Source organism: Pistacia vera, unplaced genomic scaffold, assembly GCF_008641045.1.
Source record: "Pistacia vera cultivar Batoury unplaced genomic scaffold, PisVer_v2 Contig351, whole genome shotgun sequence".
In the NCBI taxonomy this organism is placed as follows: domain Eukaryota; kingdom Viridiplantae; phylum Streptophyta; class Magnoliopsida; order Sapindales; family Anacardiaceae; genus Pistacia; species Pistacia vera.
In genome coordinates, this window is record NW_022196170.1 from 660666 (window position 1) to 680748 (window position 20083).

The 20083-nt window shown below is 34.5% G+C and overlaps 3 protein-coding genes across 4 annotated transcripts; 2 read left to right on the top strand and 1 right to left on the bottom strand.

The window, feature by feature from the left end:
- Nucleotides 1–813: 813 nt before the first annotated feature.
- On the bottom strand, nt 814–1598 carry LOC116139529 (40S ribosomal protein S9-2-like). The gene is made up of 3 exons (XM_031425193.1): nt 1571–1598; nt 1071–1452; nt 814–991 (listed from the first exon to the last, which is right to left on the bottom strand). Exons 1-3 carry the CDS (start codon nt 1596–1598, stop codon nt 814–816), a joined length of 588 nt encoding a protein of 195 aa, XP_031281053.1.
- Nucleotides 1599–2877: 1279 nt separating this feature from the next.
- LOC116139476 (uncharacterized protein YtfP-like) lies at nt 2878–8967 on the top strand. Its single transcript, XM_031425141.1, is given in 14 exon segments — nt 2878–3438; nt 3635–3754; nt 6735–6816; nt 6860–7005; nt 7087–7188; nt 7353–7424; nt 7499–7598; nt 7675–7757; nt 8106–8268; nt 8271–8326; nt 8416–8466; nt 8558–8614; nt 8772–8813; nt 8887–8967. Coding segments are annotated over 14 exon segments (1716 nt in total).
- A 4598-nt stretch (nt 8968–13565) lies between these two features.
- LOC116139530 (inositol hexakisphosphate and diphosphoinositol-pentakisphosphate kinase VIP2-like) lies at nt 13566–14480 on the top strand. 2 transcript variants are annotated; one of them, XM_031425195.1, is made up of 4 exons: nt 13566–13825; nt 13937–13996; nt 14086–14132; nt 14324–14480. In XM_031425195.1, the coding sequence occupies exons 1-4, from the start codon at nt 13742–13744 to the stop codon at nt 14379–14381; spliced, it is 249 nt and encodes an 82-aa protein (XP_031281055.1). In that variant the 5' UTR covers nt 13566–13741; the 3' UTR covers nt 14382–14480. The 2 variants fall into 2 exon arrangements, with proteins under 2 accessions (XP_031281055.1, XP_031281054.1); XM_031425194.1 differs by having other exon boundaries at nt 13723–13807.
- Nucleotides 14481–20083: the final 5603 nt, after the last annotated feature.

The window sequence follows — 20083 nt, forward strand, 5'->3', positions numbered from 1 at the left end:
TTTATACAAGTCATAAACTGAACTTTTAAAGGGTAATGATTGAAATTGTTTGGATAGAATACTTATTTTTCTGGGAAAAGTAACTTTGCCTTACTAATCAATAGTTTATATCCTTGCTGTATCTCTCTCTCTATTCATTATTGTACCCGGAGAATTAGACTTGCAATTGATTATGGTGCCGTTTTATTACCTTTAAAATGTTAGTGGATGTTTATGGATTATTTATCATATTGTTGTTTTTGGGATCGATTTGGAAGTTTTATTTCTTCCTCTTTGTTTGTTTTCCCTCATTTGACTGGTTTATTCTTGATAACTAGTGAATTCACTGAATGTGTAAATCAATTTCTTGTTGTTGGAAGTATTTTGTTTTGCTCTTTTGCTTGATTGTGTATTACCAAACTCCTTGGATGGTTTGGCTTATATTTTCTTCAATTGTTAGTACCTATAGTTTCAAGAATTCTTTCGATGTTCATGTAAATTATGTTTAGTGACATCTGATATTTAGTCGGCATGATTCTTTTTAACTGATGCTTCTGATGTTCACGTATCTCATCATATCCAGGAATGCTTACGATATGGTGTTGCACAAATTCGGTAAAGAAACTCTACTCTGGACTTGTGACCACAATGACTTTTCATCTAACAGAAATATGAAATTTTTTAAACAAGAACAAGAAATGAAGGCTGTAAAATTAATGAATTAGTAACTAATAAAAAAGAAAATATGCCAACATCCACTAAATAATTATTGGAGAACCAATAAGTGAAGAAAAAGGAAAAAAAGAATGTAAAAGGTTGGGCATAGTCCAAGGTTCAATCTTCATCGCCATCACCGCCGGCACCCTTCTTGGCGGCTGTCTTTTGGTTCTTTCGCTTCACTCTTCCAGGGCGGCCAGTTCCCCCGAAGGGACTTGTGAGAGAAAATTGAATATGCTTTTGGGAGTCCATTCTCACCATGAACGATGGAATGTTCACCACCTGCCTCCCCACACTGCCAAATACAAAACCAAATAAATTTTGAAACAAAATTCATTCATTCATTCGAAGACAGTTCTCAACAGATTTTAGACCTGATATGCCTCTGCTTGATGAGGACACGCGCATGGTGAATCGACTTAGCCATGCTGTTCTTGTAGACGATGGTTTGAAGGCGACGCTCGAGGAAGTTCTCAACGGTAAGGGCCAAGACATAATCGAGCTTGTTCTGGCTCTCGTCCAAGAGTCCATACCGATTCATTCTGCGGAGAAGGGCTTGACCTTCGAAAAGCCGGCGAGGGTTTTTCTCATCCAAAGTGAGAAGGTGCCTTGCAGCTTTGCGAATGCGGCTCAATGTGTATTGAACCCTCAATAACTCCCTTTTACAGCGGAGCCCGTACTGCCCCACCAGCCGCAGCTCTGCATCTAATCGCTCCTTCTCATACGGACGACGTGGCTTCTTGAATGTCTTCCCGTCTTAACCATCAACCATTACACAAATAAATTAATATCAATCCAAAAATCGAAAATGAAAGAACAAATATGTAATGGTGAGAGTGAATATGAGAGTTGAAAGTTGAAAGAGAGATCTTACAGTTTCTGTAGAAAGGGACGTGAACCATGGCTTCCTCCAATGAACGAGGGAAGATTGAGAAAGATGTTATTTTTTAATCTATGGTTTCCTGACTTTATTCAACTATCATCCCATGATAAAAGGGATATAGTTAGGTATATCTTAAATACCTTATTCAAATTTCAGCCTATGATCCCAAGGCAGTCTATTTTGTTTACCAATATTGATAAAATGAGAATTGAGAAAACCGTATTTTTCTATATTACATTTCTTTGCCAAAAGGCTATAATATATACACATATACAGATCAAATCATGATCTGATAAGCAAGGAAAGAAAATAAAATCTCAATTAATTCCCTTGAAAGAAGGGATTACAAATTCCTAAATATGTGCAGTAGAGATTATCTCCAAAACTAATGTTAATTAAATCTCATCAAATCTTAACACTCCTCTTCAAGTTGGAGCATGTACATTCTTAAATATGTGTAGTAGAAATTATCTCCAAACCTAACGTTAATCAAATCTCAACAAATCTTAACACTCCCCGCATGTATATTCCTAAATATATGCAGTAGAGATTATCTCCAAAACTAACATCAATCAAATCTCAACAAATCTTAACAAATATACCACTAGGAGCATATGAAATGATTGGCTAAAGTACCTCAAACGTAGATATAAAAATTTGGGCCAACAATGGTGTTAAAGTTTAATCAAAGGGCCTGGTTGATTGAATACTGGGCCAATGTTGGTGTTGAAATTGCACCGGAATAATGTGTAATCTAAAATTCACATCCTAATTTGAAATTAACGAAATTAAAATTTATGCACATAATTAATTAATTTACCATTAATCATCCTCACGCCTTAACCATAATTGCAGTTGCATCAAGAACTACATTGATATTCTCAACAGAAGCCCAGGAACATGTCTATGAGGTTAAGGGTTTAATTTGATTGGAGTCATTAAAGTTAATAGGCGAGGAGCAGAGGCAAGGCATGCAGTTCTGGTGAGCCTTACTCTTTATCCGACCGCCCTGAGTACACCGCACATCTGGTGCCCTTGCAATTTTCATGGATGGTTTTAAAGACCCTCGTCCCGGTTAGCTTTTTATGTGAGTCATAGATTTAAGTGCATATCAGATTTTGTTTATGTAGCAACGGAATAAGAAAATATAAATTTTGGTCCTCCCTGGCTGGCTGGCTCTATCTACGAGCCAAATATAGATTCAGACAGTCTTTTATTCCCTAACACAACATAAATTTGATTCCTACTTTCATGGCGTCTTCTAAAAGCTGCAACACTGACCGTTATGTTATTTTGATATGCATTTTGGGGTTCATATATTTCAGCGGCATGCTGTTAAATTAGATGCAAAAAAAGGCAAGATCCTATGGCAAACCTTCATGTTGCCTAACAATTTTGGCAAGAAGGGGGAATTTGCAGTGGCAGCCATTTGGGGAAGCAGCCCATCAATTGACCCCATTAGAAACCATGTCTATATAGCTACAGGGAATCTCTATTCAGCTCCACTTCGAGTACGCCAATGCCAAGAAGCGGGAAACAATCAAACGGTTCCAACTACTTCTGACAAGTGTATTGAATCTGAAAACCACGCAAACTCTATCTTGGTACTTGACTTGGACACTGGCAAAACTGTGTGGTACAAGCAATTAGGAGGCTATGATGTGTGGTTTAGAGCTAGCAACAGGCACTTCGACCCTAATTGTCCGCTTCTACCTAGCCCTGATACCGATTTCAGAGAGGCACCAATGATTCTTGGCATGTATCTCGATAGAGTCAAGCATGATCTTGTAGTTGCTATTCAAAAAAGTGGTTTCGCTTGGGCTTTAGATCGCAACAATGGCAGCCTTGTCTGGTCTACGGTAAATTGTATGTTTCGTTTATAAAATTCGGGTTGTATCTTAATATTTTTAACATTAAGAACATAGTTAAAAACTGTAAAAATCTGAGAAAATAGTAAAAACTTTATTTAGATTCTATATCGTGAAAGTTAATCTTTCTTCACTTGTTTAGTGATCTTCTTTGCTTTTAATCGGAGAAATGTGCTTTCCATTGCAGGAAGCTGGATCAGGAGGGCTAGGAGGAGCAATGTGGTGTGCAGCTACAGATGAGAAAATGATCAACACAAACATTGCCAACAGCCAACACAAAAACTTACACTCTCAGACCATAACGGCTGTCATTATTATTATAAGGCTGTGGCTCCACCGCTGTTGAAGGATTCCCGAATCCTTCATTTTCTTCATTGTTTCCGTCACCACCTCCCTAGCCTCAGCCTCACTGAGAATGATAACAGTCACCAGCTGTGCATGCCCAAACTTCTTCCTCAACGACTTTGTAAGTTCAACAGAATCCACCCCATCTCCTATTCATATTACCACTATCTTCTGAGGTTGTTCCTCAGCTTAAGCTTTTAACTCTATCGATTCCACGTCTTATATAAATATAATAAAAAACCAATCAAAGGTTTTTTTTTTCTAATTTATCCATTAATTTAACTCAAAAATAATTTAATGCACACTCAAACCAACTTTATATTTTAATTAGCGGGAAAGCCAGCGGCCATTTTCTTGGCCTTAGACTGGAACTTTGAGGTTTGCAAAACAACTTCGATCTCTATCTTTTACCGAAACCAGTAAATTAATAAAAACAATCAAATATCATTAAACCTGAACGTAGCATGAAAATATAACACAAATATATTTGGTTTATGAATATATAAATTAATAATGTGTATAATTAAGCTTCTAATTAATGTCTAATTTGGAAGTTCATAATTGTGGAAGCATGTACGTGACTTATGACCTAATAACAACCTTCACTTTGTGGACCGGTGATATGTCGTTTCTTCCTTGTAATTGTATCTGACAGGTCGGAGTAGCAACACTAATTAACATATTTGTCGTTTTTAATTAGAAAAGGCGTAGGACAGATTTTATTAAGTTACGATTTTATTTTATTTGCTTTTTTTTATTTTATTAGGATTCATATCTGGAAATAGGAAGTTTATTTTATGCTAGCCAGCATTATTTATCACTAGAATACAAAAAATTTAGTCAAATTTTTTTATATTAAAAATTGTAAAAATGTCTATCAATGCTATTGGTGTTGTTGTCAGTATAAGCTTTCACTCCGACAATTTCTTATAAGTTTATATATAAGAATTTATATGCATAATATTACGTCATCTGATTTTATGGCTAAATATGTTTAGTAAAAAAAATCTTGACATTTTGAAAATTAAAATTTCTATAGCAGAATTTCTCTCTTCCAAAAGTATAAAATAAAAGGTCGTTTACATGCTAAGATGTTTATAAATTAAAAATTATAATGACGTTTACACTCTCACTTTTTGTTAAATAAAATCCTTTGAGGGGTTGACTGTAATGGACTAAAAGGTTGGGAGTCCATGGAATATTCTCCTTTCCCATGTAAACACTGTTCATATTACATAGTATGACCGTAACGAGACTGACCATAGATGCTAGGTCGTGGGGTGTGGCTGTGGGGTGGGTTTCAGTTGACCCTCCTGACTTTGAAGATTTTTAATTTCACGTAATTATATTAATCAAATATATCAATTAAATTTTAAATTTTGCAAAATATTTCACTAGTACATTTAATAAAATTTACACTAAATTTTATGTTTTTTTATTTAATTATACAAAATAACAAATTAATAAAATTGAGATGTAGTATTCAAGAGGTCTTGAATTTGATTCCCTTGGGAGGAAGGGTCAGTTAACCGTCTTTGACTTTGAAAAACTTAAAAAACTATATACATGTTTCAAAATTTTAAATTTCACATAATTATATCAATTAAATTTTAAATTTTGCAAAATATCTCACAAGTACATTTAATAAAATTTACAGTAAATTTTATGTTTTTTTTATTTAATTATACAAAAAAAAAAATTAATAAAGTTGGAATGTATTACTCAAGAAGTTTTGAGTCTGATTCTCTTTTATTGCTAATAGGGGTGGCCACTAGAGGATTACTCGATCATTAACTTAAGGGTCCCGAAAATTGGTTGAGGTGCGCGTAAACTGGTCGAAAACCCCTAGTTGCCAAAATAATAATAATAATAATAATAATAATAATAATAAAGTTTGTCTAATGTTCCATATACTTTACAAAATAAAGATACTTTCTAAAATTAGTTTCTCAAATTAAACTACAACTAAAATGGTGAGCATCACAAAGGCAAGTGGAAGGATGCTCAGAGAAATTTGAAGAAAATTTTTCAAAATCACTACTATAATCAAAGACAAAGACTCAAAAGTCTTGTGTCTAGACTCTAGACCTTGGTGTTTATCTTTCCTTTTTGATGCTCACCATTTTAATATGATTTTGATAATTTTCCTTCAAATTTCTTTGAACCATCTCTTTCTCTTTACCTTCTCCACGCATACAGCTTCGGGTAAAAGAGTAGGGAGAGATTAATTGACGCCTTGACGGTGTGCTTTTTTGAACTCTCCTTCATTATTTTCCCCTCCCACCGGCTTCTACTTTGTATTGTAACGGAGCAGAGAGAATTGACAGTGGGTTTCAGAGATTGAGAAAGATGACATTTTTTAATCTATGATCTTGTGACTTGATTCAACTATCATGTTGGAATTAGCTGGTTGTTTGATGGGTGATTAAATTTAAGCATGTTTTGTAAGGCTGGGTTTGGTATGGATGACTTTATGATTTTGTCTGGATGTTGGAGTTTAAAATAGTAGATATACTTGAGAATGATGTATAGATGCCATTTCCATCTACTTGATCATTACACTTGATTAATGAAAACTCTTTACATTGTGATATTGTATTACATTTGAAAATGATGGTTAGGCCATTATCTGAATGAATTCCGGTTAGGGAGAATTGTTTATTAGACTTAGTAAATACAGAAATTTATTCCAGTGGTCAACTGTCTTTTGTATCACATGATGTTTAGACCTCAGAATGATTAAGACCTTTGCAGATTTTGGCATGGCACTATCCTAGAGGTCTTAAAGAATTTAAAGGATCTTTCTTTAATGTGCATGGGCCGTTGGATAGCATGTCCGGTTTTCTGATCATGGGGTGGAACTGAAGGTCAGTTTTCAAACTGCATGTCTTCGATTTCTTTCTTTAATTTTTCCTTTTGTTCTTATCTTGTCATATACTGAGGATGATGGAAGGGTGTTTCCTGTCAGTAACAGTTCTTCTTCAGTAATTGATTGTCTCTTGTCTGAAGCAAAGTGTCAGGAAGGTATGTTTGGCTGGCCATTATTCTCTATCGGTTCCTCCATCAGTTTCTCTGCAGACTGGAAAAGTTGTAACAACAGCATCTGCTAATGCTGGTGGAAAGCTCCTTCTCAAGGTCGAGAAACGTACAATCAACTTGGTTGAATCTTTTGAAGCTGATTATCTATTAATTGCTAGTGGAAATAGTAAGCAGGTTCATTCAACAAATGTTGCTTTTCCAATTCTAGTATAGGCGTATGAATTTCTTGATAAATCTCCATTGTTCTTATTACAGGGTTACAGTCTTGCAGCTCAGCTACGTCATTCAATTGTAGATCCAGTACCTAGCTTATTCACTTTCAAGACTGTAGATTCACAATTAACAGAGTTGTCAGGGGTAATGTATTGTACCTTCTAACAAGTTGAATCCTCGACTTACCTACTCTTAATTTTGTTAGCGGGGGTAATGTAATGATAAAAGTTGAAATGAATAATACTTAATGGTTATTGTTCTCTCCATCTTGTTCCATCACTCTTCTTTTTTATGGTTAGGTGACTTAGGTCACGTTCCGAAAGGTCATTGCAAAACTTAAATTAGAAAATGTGCAAAAGAATAGTCCACATCTTACACAGGCAAGTTTTTCTCATTGCTTTTATACACATTCTTAATAGTGTATTGGACTTAAACTAAAATCCTGCAAATTTAGATTGGCCCCATGTTAGTCACACATTGGGGACTTAGTGGGCCAGTAATTCTTTGGCTATCTGCTTGGGGTGCTTGTGATCTGTTCAGTTTAGGTTACAAAGGTAAAGATAACTTTTTTTTTTGTGACTATAATATTTATATTCGTTAGCTTCTGAACTTGCTGGCATTTGGATGCAGGGATACTTATATTGGATTTTGTACCTGATTTACATATAGAAGATATGAAGTCAATTCTTTGTAAACACAAGAAACAGTTTGTGGTAATTCTTCGTCCTCGTTGAATTCTTATTCCAGACATAGATAGAAGTACCATTATTTTCTTAATTAGGCAATGATGTATTATTGTTGTTGCCTTGCGGTTGAGATTTATGATAGTTCAAGAAAAATCTCGTTTTATATATGGATTTTTATATAAACAAGTAAATTTGGTAATTTAAGTAAGCTTATAATCAAACAAGGATAGTTTTGGTGTTTGAATCGATCTCTCTAGGACAGTAATGCGGTGACGTCAATAGGCTTCAGACTTGATGGATTCTACTACTACATAATAGCATTCTGCTTAGTTGTTTTTGAATTGATAATTTCTTGCTTTTAATCAATCTCTACAGAAGCAAAATGTGATCAATTCATGTCCTTCAGAATTCAGCCTTGTGAAAAGATTCTGGAAATATATTTGGCATCTGCTTGCAAAATTTTCCTTATGAATGTTGTTTTTTCTTGTTTATATGCAGGGTTTATGTGGAGATACCTTGTGGGCTTCCATTTCAAACAACTTCTAATTTCCATTGCTCATCTTCTAAAGCATTGTACATTTGAAGTGACTGGGAAGGTAGGAGCCGTTACTCACTGAATTTTTTTTTATTTTTTTCAATGTTTTGTGTCCATATCTGTGATGATATAAATTTATTTCTGATAAAGGGCCAATTCAAGGATGAATTTGTCACTGCTGGCAGTGTTCCACTGTCTGAGGCACTCTCATTTATTTTATTTTTTTCTGTCTCTCTCTCTCTCCCCCGTGTATGATTTGGAAATTTAACTCCAATTTCTTGCCTTTATGAAGGTTTCTTTGAACACAATGGAAAGCAAAATACGTTCACATTTATTCTTCGCCGGAGCGGTATAGTTCCATACCAATTACCATTTGTTAACTTCTCGTTTATTAACATAATAACATGATGATTCCACCTTGTAGAATTGAATTCATGACCCTAGAGCTTAGATAAATAAGTGATTGTGTTTGTATGTGTCTAAATGAATTTGAATTTTTCATGCAGGTACTAAATGTCGATGGTGTAACTGGCGGTTTCAATTTCCAGGTGAGGAAATTTTGTGTTAAGATACAAACACATTGTAGCCATTGCTCTCTAATCTCAGTTTTTGTTTGTACAGAATGCTTGGTCTGGAGGATACATCGCGGGAACAAGTATAGGTAAACTAGCAAGTAACGCTACTCTAAAGGAGAGACAATAGATTTAATGAGAGTAATATTCAATCTCAAAACCTCTTATAGAATAATAAATTTATAAATTAAAAAAAAAAAATGCTAAATTGGTTTCTCTTGTGTCGGGCTACTTCTATTTTCTATCTTACTGAGAGTAACGTTATCCTCTCGAGATAGTCCGTAGATGAAAATCAGTCGATCCTACTTTGATTTAAGGGCTGTCGGAGGAGGTAACGTTACCCTATCTTGCAAGATTTTTGTTAATTATTGATGAATCAACCAGCATCACAATTTGTCTGTTAGCCTTTTGTCACCTTAAAGTGGAACTATTCTTTTGGTAAAGAAATGAAAATGAGGCAGACATGATACTGATGCCCAAACCTCAGTGGCCATTAATCCCTTATCCCAAACCAAAAAAGATAAGACACTAAACTACAAGAAACTTAGCTGGATTACCATTTCTGATCTAAGCAATAAAGGAATAATACAATCACAAAAATTATGAATGCTGATGGGTGAAAAAGACATTCAGATTGTTTCTCTCATTCAAAAGAATACATTCCTTTCGAATGATCTGCCGTTCTAAGCTTTACGATGTATAACATTATTCTTCGAATAATAATTTATAGAATACTACAATATTACCCATCCATGTGTAGTTTAGTCATGAGGGTGAACCAATTAGACTGTGCATAGCTTCAATGTATACTCTTATGGGGCAAAGGTAGTTCTATGATTTACTTGGATAGACTAGAACGGTGGGTTGTTGTGGGATAACTCCTCTTAAGGAGCAGTTGAGGTACTTGATGCGACTAAATCAACCTTAGCAAGTGCACTAGTCGTGTTCAAGTAATAAAGTGATGAGTTTGAGTATCGTCCCACAGAGATCAAAGCGAATATATGTAATTACCTAAAACAACCTACACGTTATTTGAGAAAATGAAATCTTAGAGTATAAAAGTAATGGATTAAAAATAACCAAATTAAACAAATAAATAATGTGATGAACTTTGCAATATTAATGAAGTTAGGGTACAGATTTCCCCTTAATTATGTTTGACAACCACTCTTAATACCTGTTTGTGCTATGGATTGGTAGGATTCTTCTAAAGCCAATTATCCTTATTCAGTCATAATATTCAACTTAATACAGATCCCTATTCGGTTACTCTGAAATTAAGAAGCATAAATTCATCAATCCCTTACGACTAATTCGCCCTATTCGGTTATGAATTAGATGGACCACAAATTAATCTTAGAATCTCTATTCGATTACTTCTAGTTTTAATATTTTGTGCAATGTTATTCCCATAGAACAATTATGAATATGAATTAAGCAATAAACCCTAACTTCTCTATTCGAAACATCATCAAGGTAATTGAATCAATCCAACATTCATAAAGCATTAAACCTAAACTCTTGCACAAATTCATAAACATAAATCTAGTATTAAGAATAAAATTGTTCAAAACATAATTAGGGTTTCATCCTCCCCTAACAAAAGAGATTTACTCCATCCTAAGAACAAAGAAATAAATAGAGAAGAAGGAAAACATATTCAGATCTGAAAAGAAATAAAAATCAAACTCTTAAATCTGATCTTCAGTCTTCAAGCCTCAAGAATGCGCCTTCTCCTCTCAAAAATATGCAAAATTCGTCCCTTGACAACTGGTCTCAATTATACTTAAATACCCAAAAGAGTCCTAAGTGAAAAAGGAAAGAAAAACTGATAAAAACACGCTAATAGTTTCCGCCACAACCCTGACCGTGGCCAAATTTAAGTCACCACAGCCTAGGCCATGGTGCTTACTGGTCTCTTTGTTTTCTCTTTGTTCCATCACCATGGCCATGGTGAACTACCAAGGCATGGTCGTGGCCTTCAAGACTGAAGGGTAATCTCAACTTCTTCAAGCTTTAAGTCTCAATTTCATTCCAATACTCTAATATACTCAATCAAAACTTAAAAAAAACATAAAAGTTATCCAAATCAATAAGTAAACCATTCATATCTCAAACTTAACAAAAACAAACATCAAAACAAAGGAAACAAATGAGAAGTTAACTAAACTAACATCAAAACAACCCTAAAAACACTCAAATTATGCAACTTATCAGTACTCATAAGTTGGTCCGAATACCTCGGTTAATAAACAGAAGAAAAAAAATACAATATTGAGATTCGTAAAGATTTTTGAACTCTCTTTTTAAGTTAATAATTTATTGATTCAAATCTTATAATGTGATATTATAATAACATTATATATATATTACCTTTTATTGCCAGTTTAAATCTTATAAGGGTTTGAATGCATTCTTAAATCTTACGGACATGAGGTAACGTTACCTTGATACTGTAGTATAAGGTGTATGATAACTTAATCAAATTGGTACCTAATATATGCCACCAACTTTTAAAAAGTGTAAGAAGATGACAGAGAAACATGCTTATAGGCTATAGCCGCCGCTAACATTGTCCCCACCACCGGAGCCACTCTTTTACTTTCCAATTTTCAACCCCTTGTCCCCTTGACCGGCCCTTTAACTTTGAATCTTAATTTAATCTTAATTAATTACTTCCTAATCCCTCTAAAGTAAACCTGGACCAATTATGTTTTAGTCCAAATCAATCCCATAAGTGAACATTGACCCATCTTTTGATTTTTAAACTCCATTTCAGTCATCATCATCATTGTTATTCTACGGAATGACCTAAGAGATAAGATAAAGTAGAATTGATAGCCCCATTTAGGTTCTTGCAAAATAGCAGTTTTCTAACCACTTTGCTTGTGATCAGATCACAAGACTTTGAGTTATTCGCAGATCTTATGTTTAAGTTATATAAAGTGATTATCGAATACAATATTTGTAACTTATCTACACCCAGTTACCAACCCCGCCCCCCAATAAAAGGACTTTTTTAAAAGTCTAAAATACCCTAATATTTTATTATGTAAAAAAAAAAAAAATGGATGCTACCTGACAACTCTGATCAAAATTTAGAATAATTTCATTAATTATAAGAGAATGGAAAATTAAATTAAAGGTATTTTATTGGACTTTTTGTTAATTATGTCATACCTTAAAAGACCAAAATAGATTTGACTCGAAATTCGCATGAAAATTTACTATGCATATTCGTGACATCAATTTGCACCAAAGTATAAAAACACTATATATATATATATATATATATAAGAGTCTAAAAATTTAATGATTTTTAAAAATAAGATATCTATGGAGGAAATAGATTATATCTTAACCACTAGTCTTGTGGTCAAATGACAAAATTTTATCCAGTTAAAATGGTTATCCCGAGATCTTGTGTTTAAGTCTTATAAAATTGATTATCTATCATATTTGTGTCTTACTTAACTATTAAACTTATAAGGTATTTATAAAGTAAGATGATGAGCTAAACTGTTCACAAACTGTCTACATTATATTTTTATATATTTTTTTAATTGTAAATGAAACAGAGACCTAGTCAAAGTTATAAGTCAATATACTTTGCAAACATCTCCGAAGAAAAATCAGGATGTTGGACGATAATTAAGGAACAAAATAAATAAATCACCCTGTCCCATTATTTTAAGTGACTTTCTATTAGGTACTATTGTTATGGCGAGATTACATTTCAACCTAAACTCTTAAAAGCGACACCAACTACACCGAAATTCAAACACCTTATTCTATTTCGTGCACCGAAACATTAAATTTGTCTTCATGTCTTTCATTTCCTAAAGTTTTATAAATATCAAACAACCCTTAAAATTTTGAAATTTTAACAATCCTTGTAAAATTTCCAACAAAAAATTAGTTCATCAGTAGATGATGATGCAATCACAAACCTATGGATTGAAGTATATCAAATTATAATGAAACAAAATTAAGATATAACGAGTTTGAAAATGTGATGAGTTTTATTATTTATACTAATACAATGACAAATGCAATTAGAGGAGATTGTATAATGTTTCCAGCTTCTTGTTAAGAAGGAAAATAACTCCTAAGTAAAAGTTAGAAGTTTTTTAATAACTCTAATTTTGTCATTTGCAAAGGTATGGTTTGTTGTTTGGTATGTTTGATCTTTTCTCCTTTAGTAGTCATTTGCAAGTCAAGCCAGCCCGTAACAATAAAATAGGTTTTTGTATCTCGTTTCTTCATTGTTGATAAATTTAGATTCACTTGTATTAGTTTTGAATTCATATAGAAGTTCAAATTTACATCAAATAATTTTTTTAACCTAAAGTCAAAAAATATATAATCCATTAGTTATGACATTGGGTTACTGCCTTGTTTAGGACAATTCCATTCCCTATAATCATTTCTAACTTCTATCCCTAATTTTGGCATAATTATAAAAATCGGTACCTTTGGTATGAACAAATATAAGGGCCTTATCGATATTTTTCTAAATAAATCCCAACCTATAGGACTTTCCACGTCATCGCCCTCGTCTATTTGCAGCGGCGTTTGCATTTCTCGAATCAAAAACCTTTATCCCCAAACACTCCTTTAAATAACAATTTTTCTTTTCACTCTTCCTTTGTTTTTTAAATTTCGCTGCCATGCGTCTTCCTTTCAGCTTTTATCTGAATCTCGTCAAGTGCAACTCCACCAAAACTCACCGTTTCTGCCTTCTCACTCCAGCACGTGATTTCCGTTTCTCCGTTCTTCCATTTTTCTCGGCCTCTCCTCTCCTCACCTCGCCTCGCCTCGCCTCGCCTATCCTCTTTATATTCGCTTTCAACGACACTCTGCTCCTGTCGCTTTTCCCCACAACACACACACAAGACAGAAAGATGGGAGTTCAACGCGCAGGTGTTGATAAGAAAATAACCATTGGTGTGTGTGTTATGGAAAAGAAGGTGAAATGTGGACGCGAGGTCTTTTTCTCTTTTTATTTTTTAAAATTTTGTTTATTAAATTCAAACACGAAGAAAAGTTTTTATATATATTTATATTTGATGCAAGTTATATCTGATGTGAATTTATAGGTGTTTTCAGCTCCGATGGGACAGATTCTCGAACGATTACAAGCATTTGGTGAATTTGAGGTTTGTTATTTTCTGTTTCGGTTTCTCTTGTTTTTGTGTGTATACGTAGTCGTATTGATCTCTTGTTTTTGTTTGTATTATTGTTGTAGATCATACATTTTGGGGATAAGGTTATCCTTGAAGATCCGATCGAGAGGTATGAACTTGTAACGTAAATGCATTTCCCATGATTAGCTGAAACGCTAAGTTTAATGATGATGATTTCAGGTGGCCGCTTTGTTTTATTGAATTTTTTGAATTTCGAGGTTGTGAATTTAACTAATAATTATTAATGAATTAATGAAAGCAACTATTGGTTATCTGTTCTTGAATTTGTTTAAATTATAGCGGGAAAACTAGATTTGGAGCTTTGAAGGAATATGTTAAGACAAGTTCTAAGTTTTAACCATATGGCTTGAGAAACAGAGGCTTGTGAAGATGAATTCAAAGTGTATGCTAGATATGTATACTTTTAGCTGAAAGCTGTCAAAGACTATTTTTATTTTTGTGCAAATGAAAGTTTTTGGGCTTTATTGTTTGGTGTAACTATTATTAATATTATAATTTTTCACCGCTTTATCTTATTGTTGGACATCTATTTTCATTCTAAAGAACAGAGTTACTCTGTATTGCTATGTTTAATAATGTATTACGAATATTCGAAGAAAATGCAACTGTTTAAGAGCTTCTAGCTCTTCAACAATCTTCATTACTTCATCAAGAAGTTGTTGTTTCAATTCATATGCATTCGCGCTTTCAAGAAGATCTTCTAAGTTTAACTAGAAAGGACAACTTTAAATCAGAAATTATCAATTAATGTCACTTCAGGAAAAAGATTATGTAGAAAAAGTCTGCAATCTACTCACCCATTCATTGAAGAAAAAGTTAACCAGCAATTTTCTTGAAGGGACTGGCACAAAAGCTACTTCTTGCATAACTCTAAAGGCGATACAGCAAAAGAGTCCTGAAGAGCGCATAGAAAACATGGATTTCCAGCATGTCTGGCTCTGGCATAGTTCTGATCTACTCATGGACTTGTCGCGAAGCTGTCTTAACCGCCATTGCGACTGCAGTGCAATAGAATCAGTAGATAGTAAGATGTAAATGAGAAGTGCAGATGATTCTAAAAGGTTTAGTATCATTTAGTTATAATTACATATTGGTGTACATCAAATCGCGGTGTGCTGCCATTCATCACATCAGTTGGTAAAAGTCCGTACAGTAGAGGAGTATGGTCAATTAGAGTAAGAATAGTACCAAGGCTTAGGCATAAAGCTCTTTCAACATCGGCTGGACATCTTTTCTCTGCGAACTCATTATCCATTTTCCTCTGATTCTCCACACGTTCTTCAAGCCGGTTTGCCTCGATAACAATCTATTCTCCCAAGTCCTCGATTACAATTGATTCAACCAAGCATTCGATTACAATTGATTCGATTAAGTCTTCAGCATTTGCAGAAACACCACTCACAATTTGGATTGGCCCTGAAAACTCATAGATTATTAATATAAGATGCTATAAATAAAAAGCAATCTAACACGATCCATCCCGAATTTCCTTATCCCGTAGGATCCAGGTGCTCCCACAAGACTCAGATATCTGAGATGTGCCGTGTGGAAAAACTGTGAAACCTTTTTAAAAACTTATCTTCTTTGGATAACATTATAGTATTTCCATTAATTTCCAACATCACAAAAATATACACCATATTTTGTTTTGTGAAAAATTCAAAGAAACTTTTGTGGTATCATGTTTTCCACTTACATTACACATTTCAAACATAAATAAAAGAAAATACATGATAAAAAAACAGAAGTTTCTATAGTGCAAATCCAAAATACAATACGACATAAAATATAAAACACACATAAGATGTCGACATGTGGTACAACCCTGAGTGGAGACTCACTGCTTGGCACGATCTTGGGGAGGTCCTAGTGAGAGAGAGAGGGGGGGACATTTAAAAAGGGGTGATCTGATACTCAATTAGTGGGGGAAAGTGGAGGTTTGTAAAAGTTCTTTAAAAAAAAAAATAATGATTACATACAACAATTCTTATGCAAATTCCGAAATCAATAATATGATTCTATAAACATGCAATGGAAGCAACCATCCCCTTCATGTATGCAATATATGATTCATTTATAATCGCGCTGCACTCAATAAACTATACTATGATTCACTTCCTTTAACTATATCTGATTCTGAATAAAATCTCAACATCTAGTATTAGAACTCTCACCACAACTAGTACCCTAGGGGAAATCTATCATACCTGGTGGGCGTCTCACACGCAGGCAGAGCAAGGGACGTACCTGTCATTCCTAGCAAAATCTATCATCGCGCAGGCAGAGCCTTTAAAACTGTCATACGTGGCAAACTACTCAATGCCTAGGCAAAGCATTGATAATTGTCATATGCATGCACAGAGCCAAAACATGAAACTGTCATACTTGGCGAAATCTTGCATCACTCGAGCAAAGCCAAAGTCTGTATCACTTAGGCTAGTTACTTCGTCGGGTGGTTTTAAGAACCACAATATCTCATCCATAATCTCAAGTAACATACAAGCCAAGAAAATATCACATATGTGCTTATAATCATGCACGTGTGATATAATATTAAAAGAAAAATAACATCTAGGGGTGTAACTGCAAAGTTCTAAACATATTTCAAAACTAACAGTAACCCAGATTACATTTTACTAAAACATCACATTACCAAGCGTTATTCCGACACCATTCATGAATCATGAGTAACGATCACTTTTATACTATAACTCATTCACAATTTTGAAGACAAACTTATAAATTCCGACTATAAACATATATCATATATGCACCAATATGTTTATATAAAACAAAAGGAAAAGAATAAAATAAAATGTCCTGCGACCAATTAAATGAAGACCATTCCATTTTCAAGAAATTAAACTATCATTTTTTCTTTGTTGGCTGGATATATACATATATATAAAGACATGAGAAAAATGAATAAATAAAAGGGATTGGCATTTCATACTCTTCCTATAAAAAACCTCTCAATAACCCAATACAATTTCCAGCCAAATTACCTTAACTCCCAGCATTTTAAAATACCATTCAATCAATTATCTAAAAGACATTCTAGCCGAGAGCATGCAAGTGGATTTACCCAGCCAACTTTTTAAAGCAAAGAATAATTCAAGCACTTCTTAAAATATCGCCCAGCCGATTACATGCAAGTGAAGTATCCAGCTAACATCACAATTTAATCAATCAATCGAATGCATACAGGTGCAGCTAGCAAGCAAAATACACTCCATTTTAAACCTCAAATTAACCAACCAAAAATTTATCCAAAAGCACGGAAAGGAAAGCAAGTTCAGCAAGCTTCAAATTTAGCTCAAAACTCATCAAAACGCAAAAATGGCAAACTATATTTAACATGCAAACATAAATCTGAATTTTTAAGGAAAAATTTCATTTGATCCACTCACAACCAATTCTAGCAAAATCTGGGAACAGATTGCTTAAAATGGAATGCTGATTTCCTGCTGGCTTGCTACTAGTTTGCTAGACGCCTTGGGGCCTTGGCCAGTAGAGCAAAGGTTAGTTTTGCTTTGGCTGGGTTTGGGCCTTCTTTGTTGATTGGTGAGGTTTGGTCGTTGGTGGGCCGAGGAGTGTTATCCCATGAAGATGCTCTTATGGGTTCTTGGTTGTGGCTTGTTCTCATAGGCTGCTGTTGTTTAGCCTTGTCCTTAATGGATCGGGATGAGGGTACTGCTTGGCACTGTTGGTTGGGTTGGTGTATAGAAGCTTTTGTGCAGTTTTTTCTTTTGTGGGCTGTTGTGGCTAGGCAGGTTTTTTTAGGCTTGTTTTCTGCCCCTTTTTTGTAAAGGCTACTTTAGGTTGTTCTTTTGGGCCGGCCTAATTTTGGGCCTTTGGGTTTTGTTTCTGTTTTTAGCATTTGTTTGTTTTTAGGCCTCTTTCCCTTGGGCCTCTCCAAGGTGTTTGGTTTCTCTCAAGGAGAATCCCTTTTTTAGGTTGTATTTTTTTTTTTATTCCTTTATACAATTATTGGGCTTACCCAAAAACAAAATAATTAAATTATCATTTGGAACATAAAAATTCAGAACATAAACAACATGACAAGTCAACGTGTATGGTCAATGAGAGGAAAGACAGAAGTGCCAAGGTTTGGGCTTACAACCTTTTCAACATCAGCTTGAGATCTTTTCTTTGCAAACTCATTCTCAAGTTTCTTTTGCTTCTCCAAATGTTGTTCAAGTTGTTTTTTCTTGATCACTGTTGATTCTCTCATGTCTTCAGCAGTTACAGAAACACTAATCTCAAAATTTGGAGTGTCTCTAAAAACTCATAGATTATTGATATAAGATACCATAGACAGAAAGAAACCTTCAGGGTATGTATGTTAGCAAACTTCAAGAAGAGACAGGTCTATAATTTGCAATGGGATTAGATAAGAGGCTTACTTTTTCAGCATCATTCTGATGGAGCTGAAAAGTCTCAATACAATTAGTTGCCTAGAATTTTACTAAACATTAGCTCATGTCACAAGAAAATTATATGTAGAACAATTAAAAGCTTCCATAGTTTAAACAAACAAAACCATAAGCAACCAAAAGACCTTGGGTTTTTATCCTTTCCAAACTTTTTGTTGTTATTCTTCTTCTTTTTATCTATTTTTTCTCTCACAATATCATAAACTTTGTTGAAATTCTTCATGCCATCAATTTTCTCTACTATAGCTTTTATTGTGGCATCATACTTCGTTGTCGCGTCCTTGGTAAACAGATCTTCCAGATGTGCCTAGTAAAGAAATTTAGGTTAAAACCATCATGTGTTAAATTACTAAGACAATAGCCAAAGGATCCAGAAACATACCAGCAAGAATGACTTCAACAAAGGAAAAATCATTGACCTATAGTCATGAGAAGACATCATCTCAAGTTTCGATTCATGTTGTTTTATGGCACCAATTGCTTGTAAGATCATTGGATCAACAAAGGCTTGCTGCAAGAATGAATAAAGTGAGACCAAAAACAAACAAATACAATTGCCTCATTACATCTAGAATCAGTTTGGCTGAAGAGAAATCATTTTGACACTCGACAACTAAGCAATTGTATGAAGCTATATTGGTAAATGAGAAGAGGCAATAAGCATGATATGGCACTCAACAACTGAAAAGAATAATGTGGAATGTCAAAATAGGCAAACTTACTTCTTTTAGTGGTTGTAGTCTCATCCTCTATAATGTTGTTCTTGCAAAATTTTTGACAAACTCAAAGTCTTCAAGCATTTTCAATTCATCTTCTTCAGTGAAACTTTCAAATCCGCTTTGTTCATTCCATAAAGCTGCTAGTCTTTGAGCTGCACGTGGGAGGGAAAACAATCCTAACCTCAAGCAAATACTCTAAATCAACACTTTCGGGAAAAATCTCTTTTGAGAATATGTCGTCAAAAGTCACTCACAAAGAGCCAAAGAGGAGGGAAAACAATCCTAACCCCAACGCTCCAAAGAAGAGTTCACGGAGTGGCAAAAGACAAATCCGTGGATATGATGAATTCCATGGAAGCGCAATTGATACGCAACGAGATGTTTGTAGCTGAAGCGATGGAACGGCTCAACATCCTCAACCAAAAGATGGACAATGTTGAAGGCATGGTCGAAACCATTGGTGAAATTCTCCATGATGTTGTAGAAAGACACCAAGCCTTTGTGGAGTTTCAAGCAATGATGCTAAACTCCCTTAAAGAGCTACAAGCTCAAATAGAAGAGCTTCGGTTAGGCCTAGAGGAAACCAAAGGGGATTGGGCACTTTGTAAGAAGGTGGTGGCAAACAAGGTCGCTACCACCAATGTTGCACCTCCCGTAAAAGTCAAAGTTCCAAGACCACGAAAGTACAGGGGAATGTGGGATGCCCAAGAGCTAAAGAACTTCCTATGGTCCATGGAAAGGTGCTTCAACTACCAATGTTCAAAATGAACAAGAAAGGTAAACATTTCAAGTAGTTACCTCAAAGATCATGCGATCACATGGTGGCAATATAAGCATGCAAAAATCGTGCAAGAGACATGCATCATCAACACTTTGGACTTACT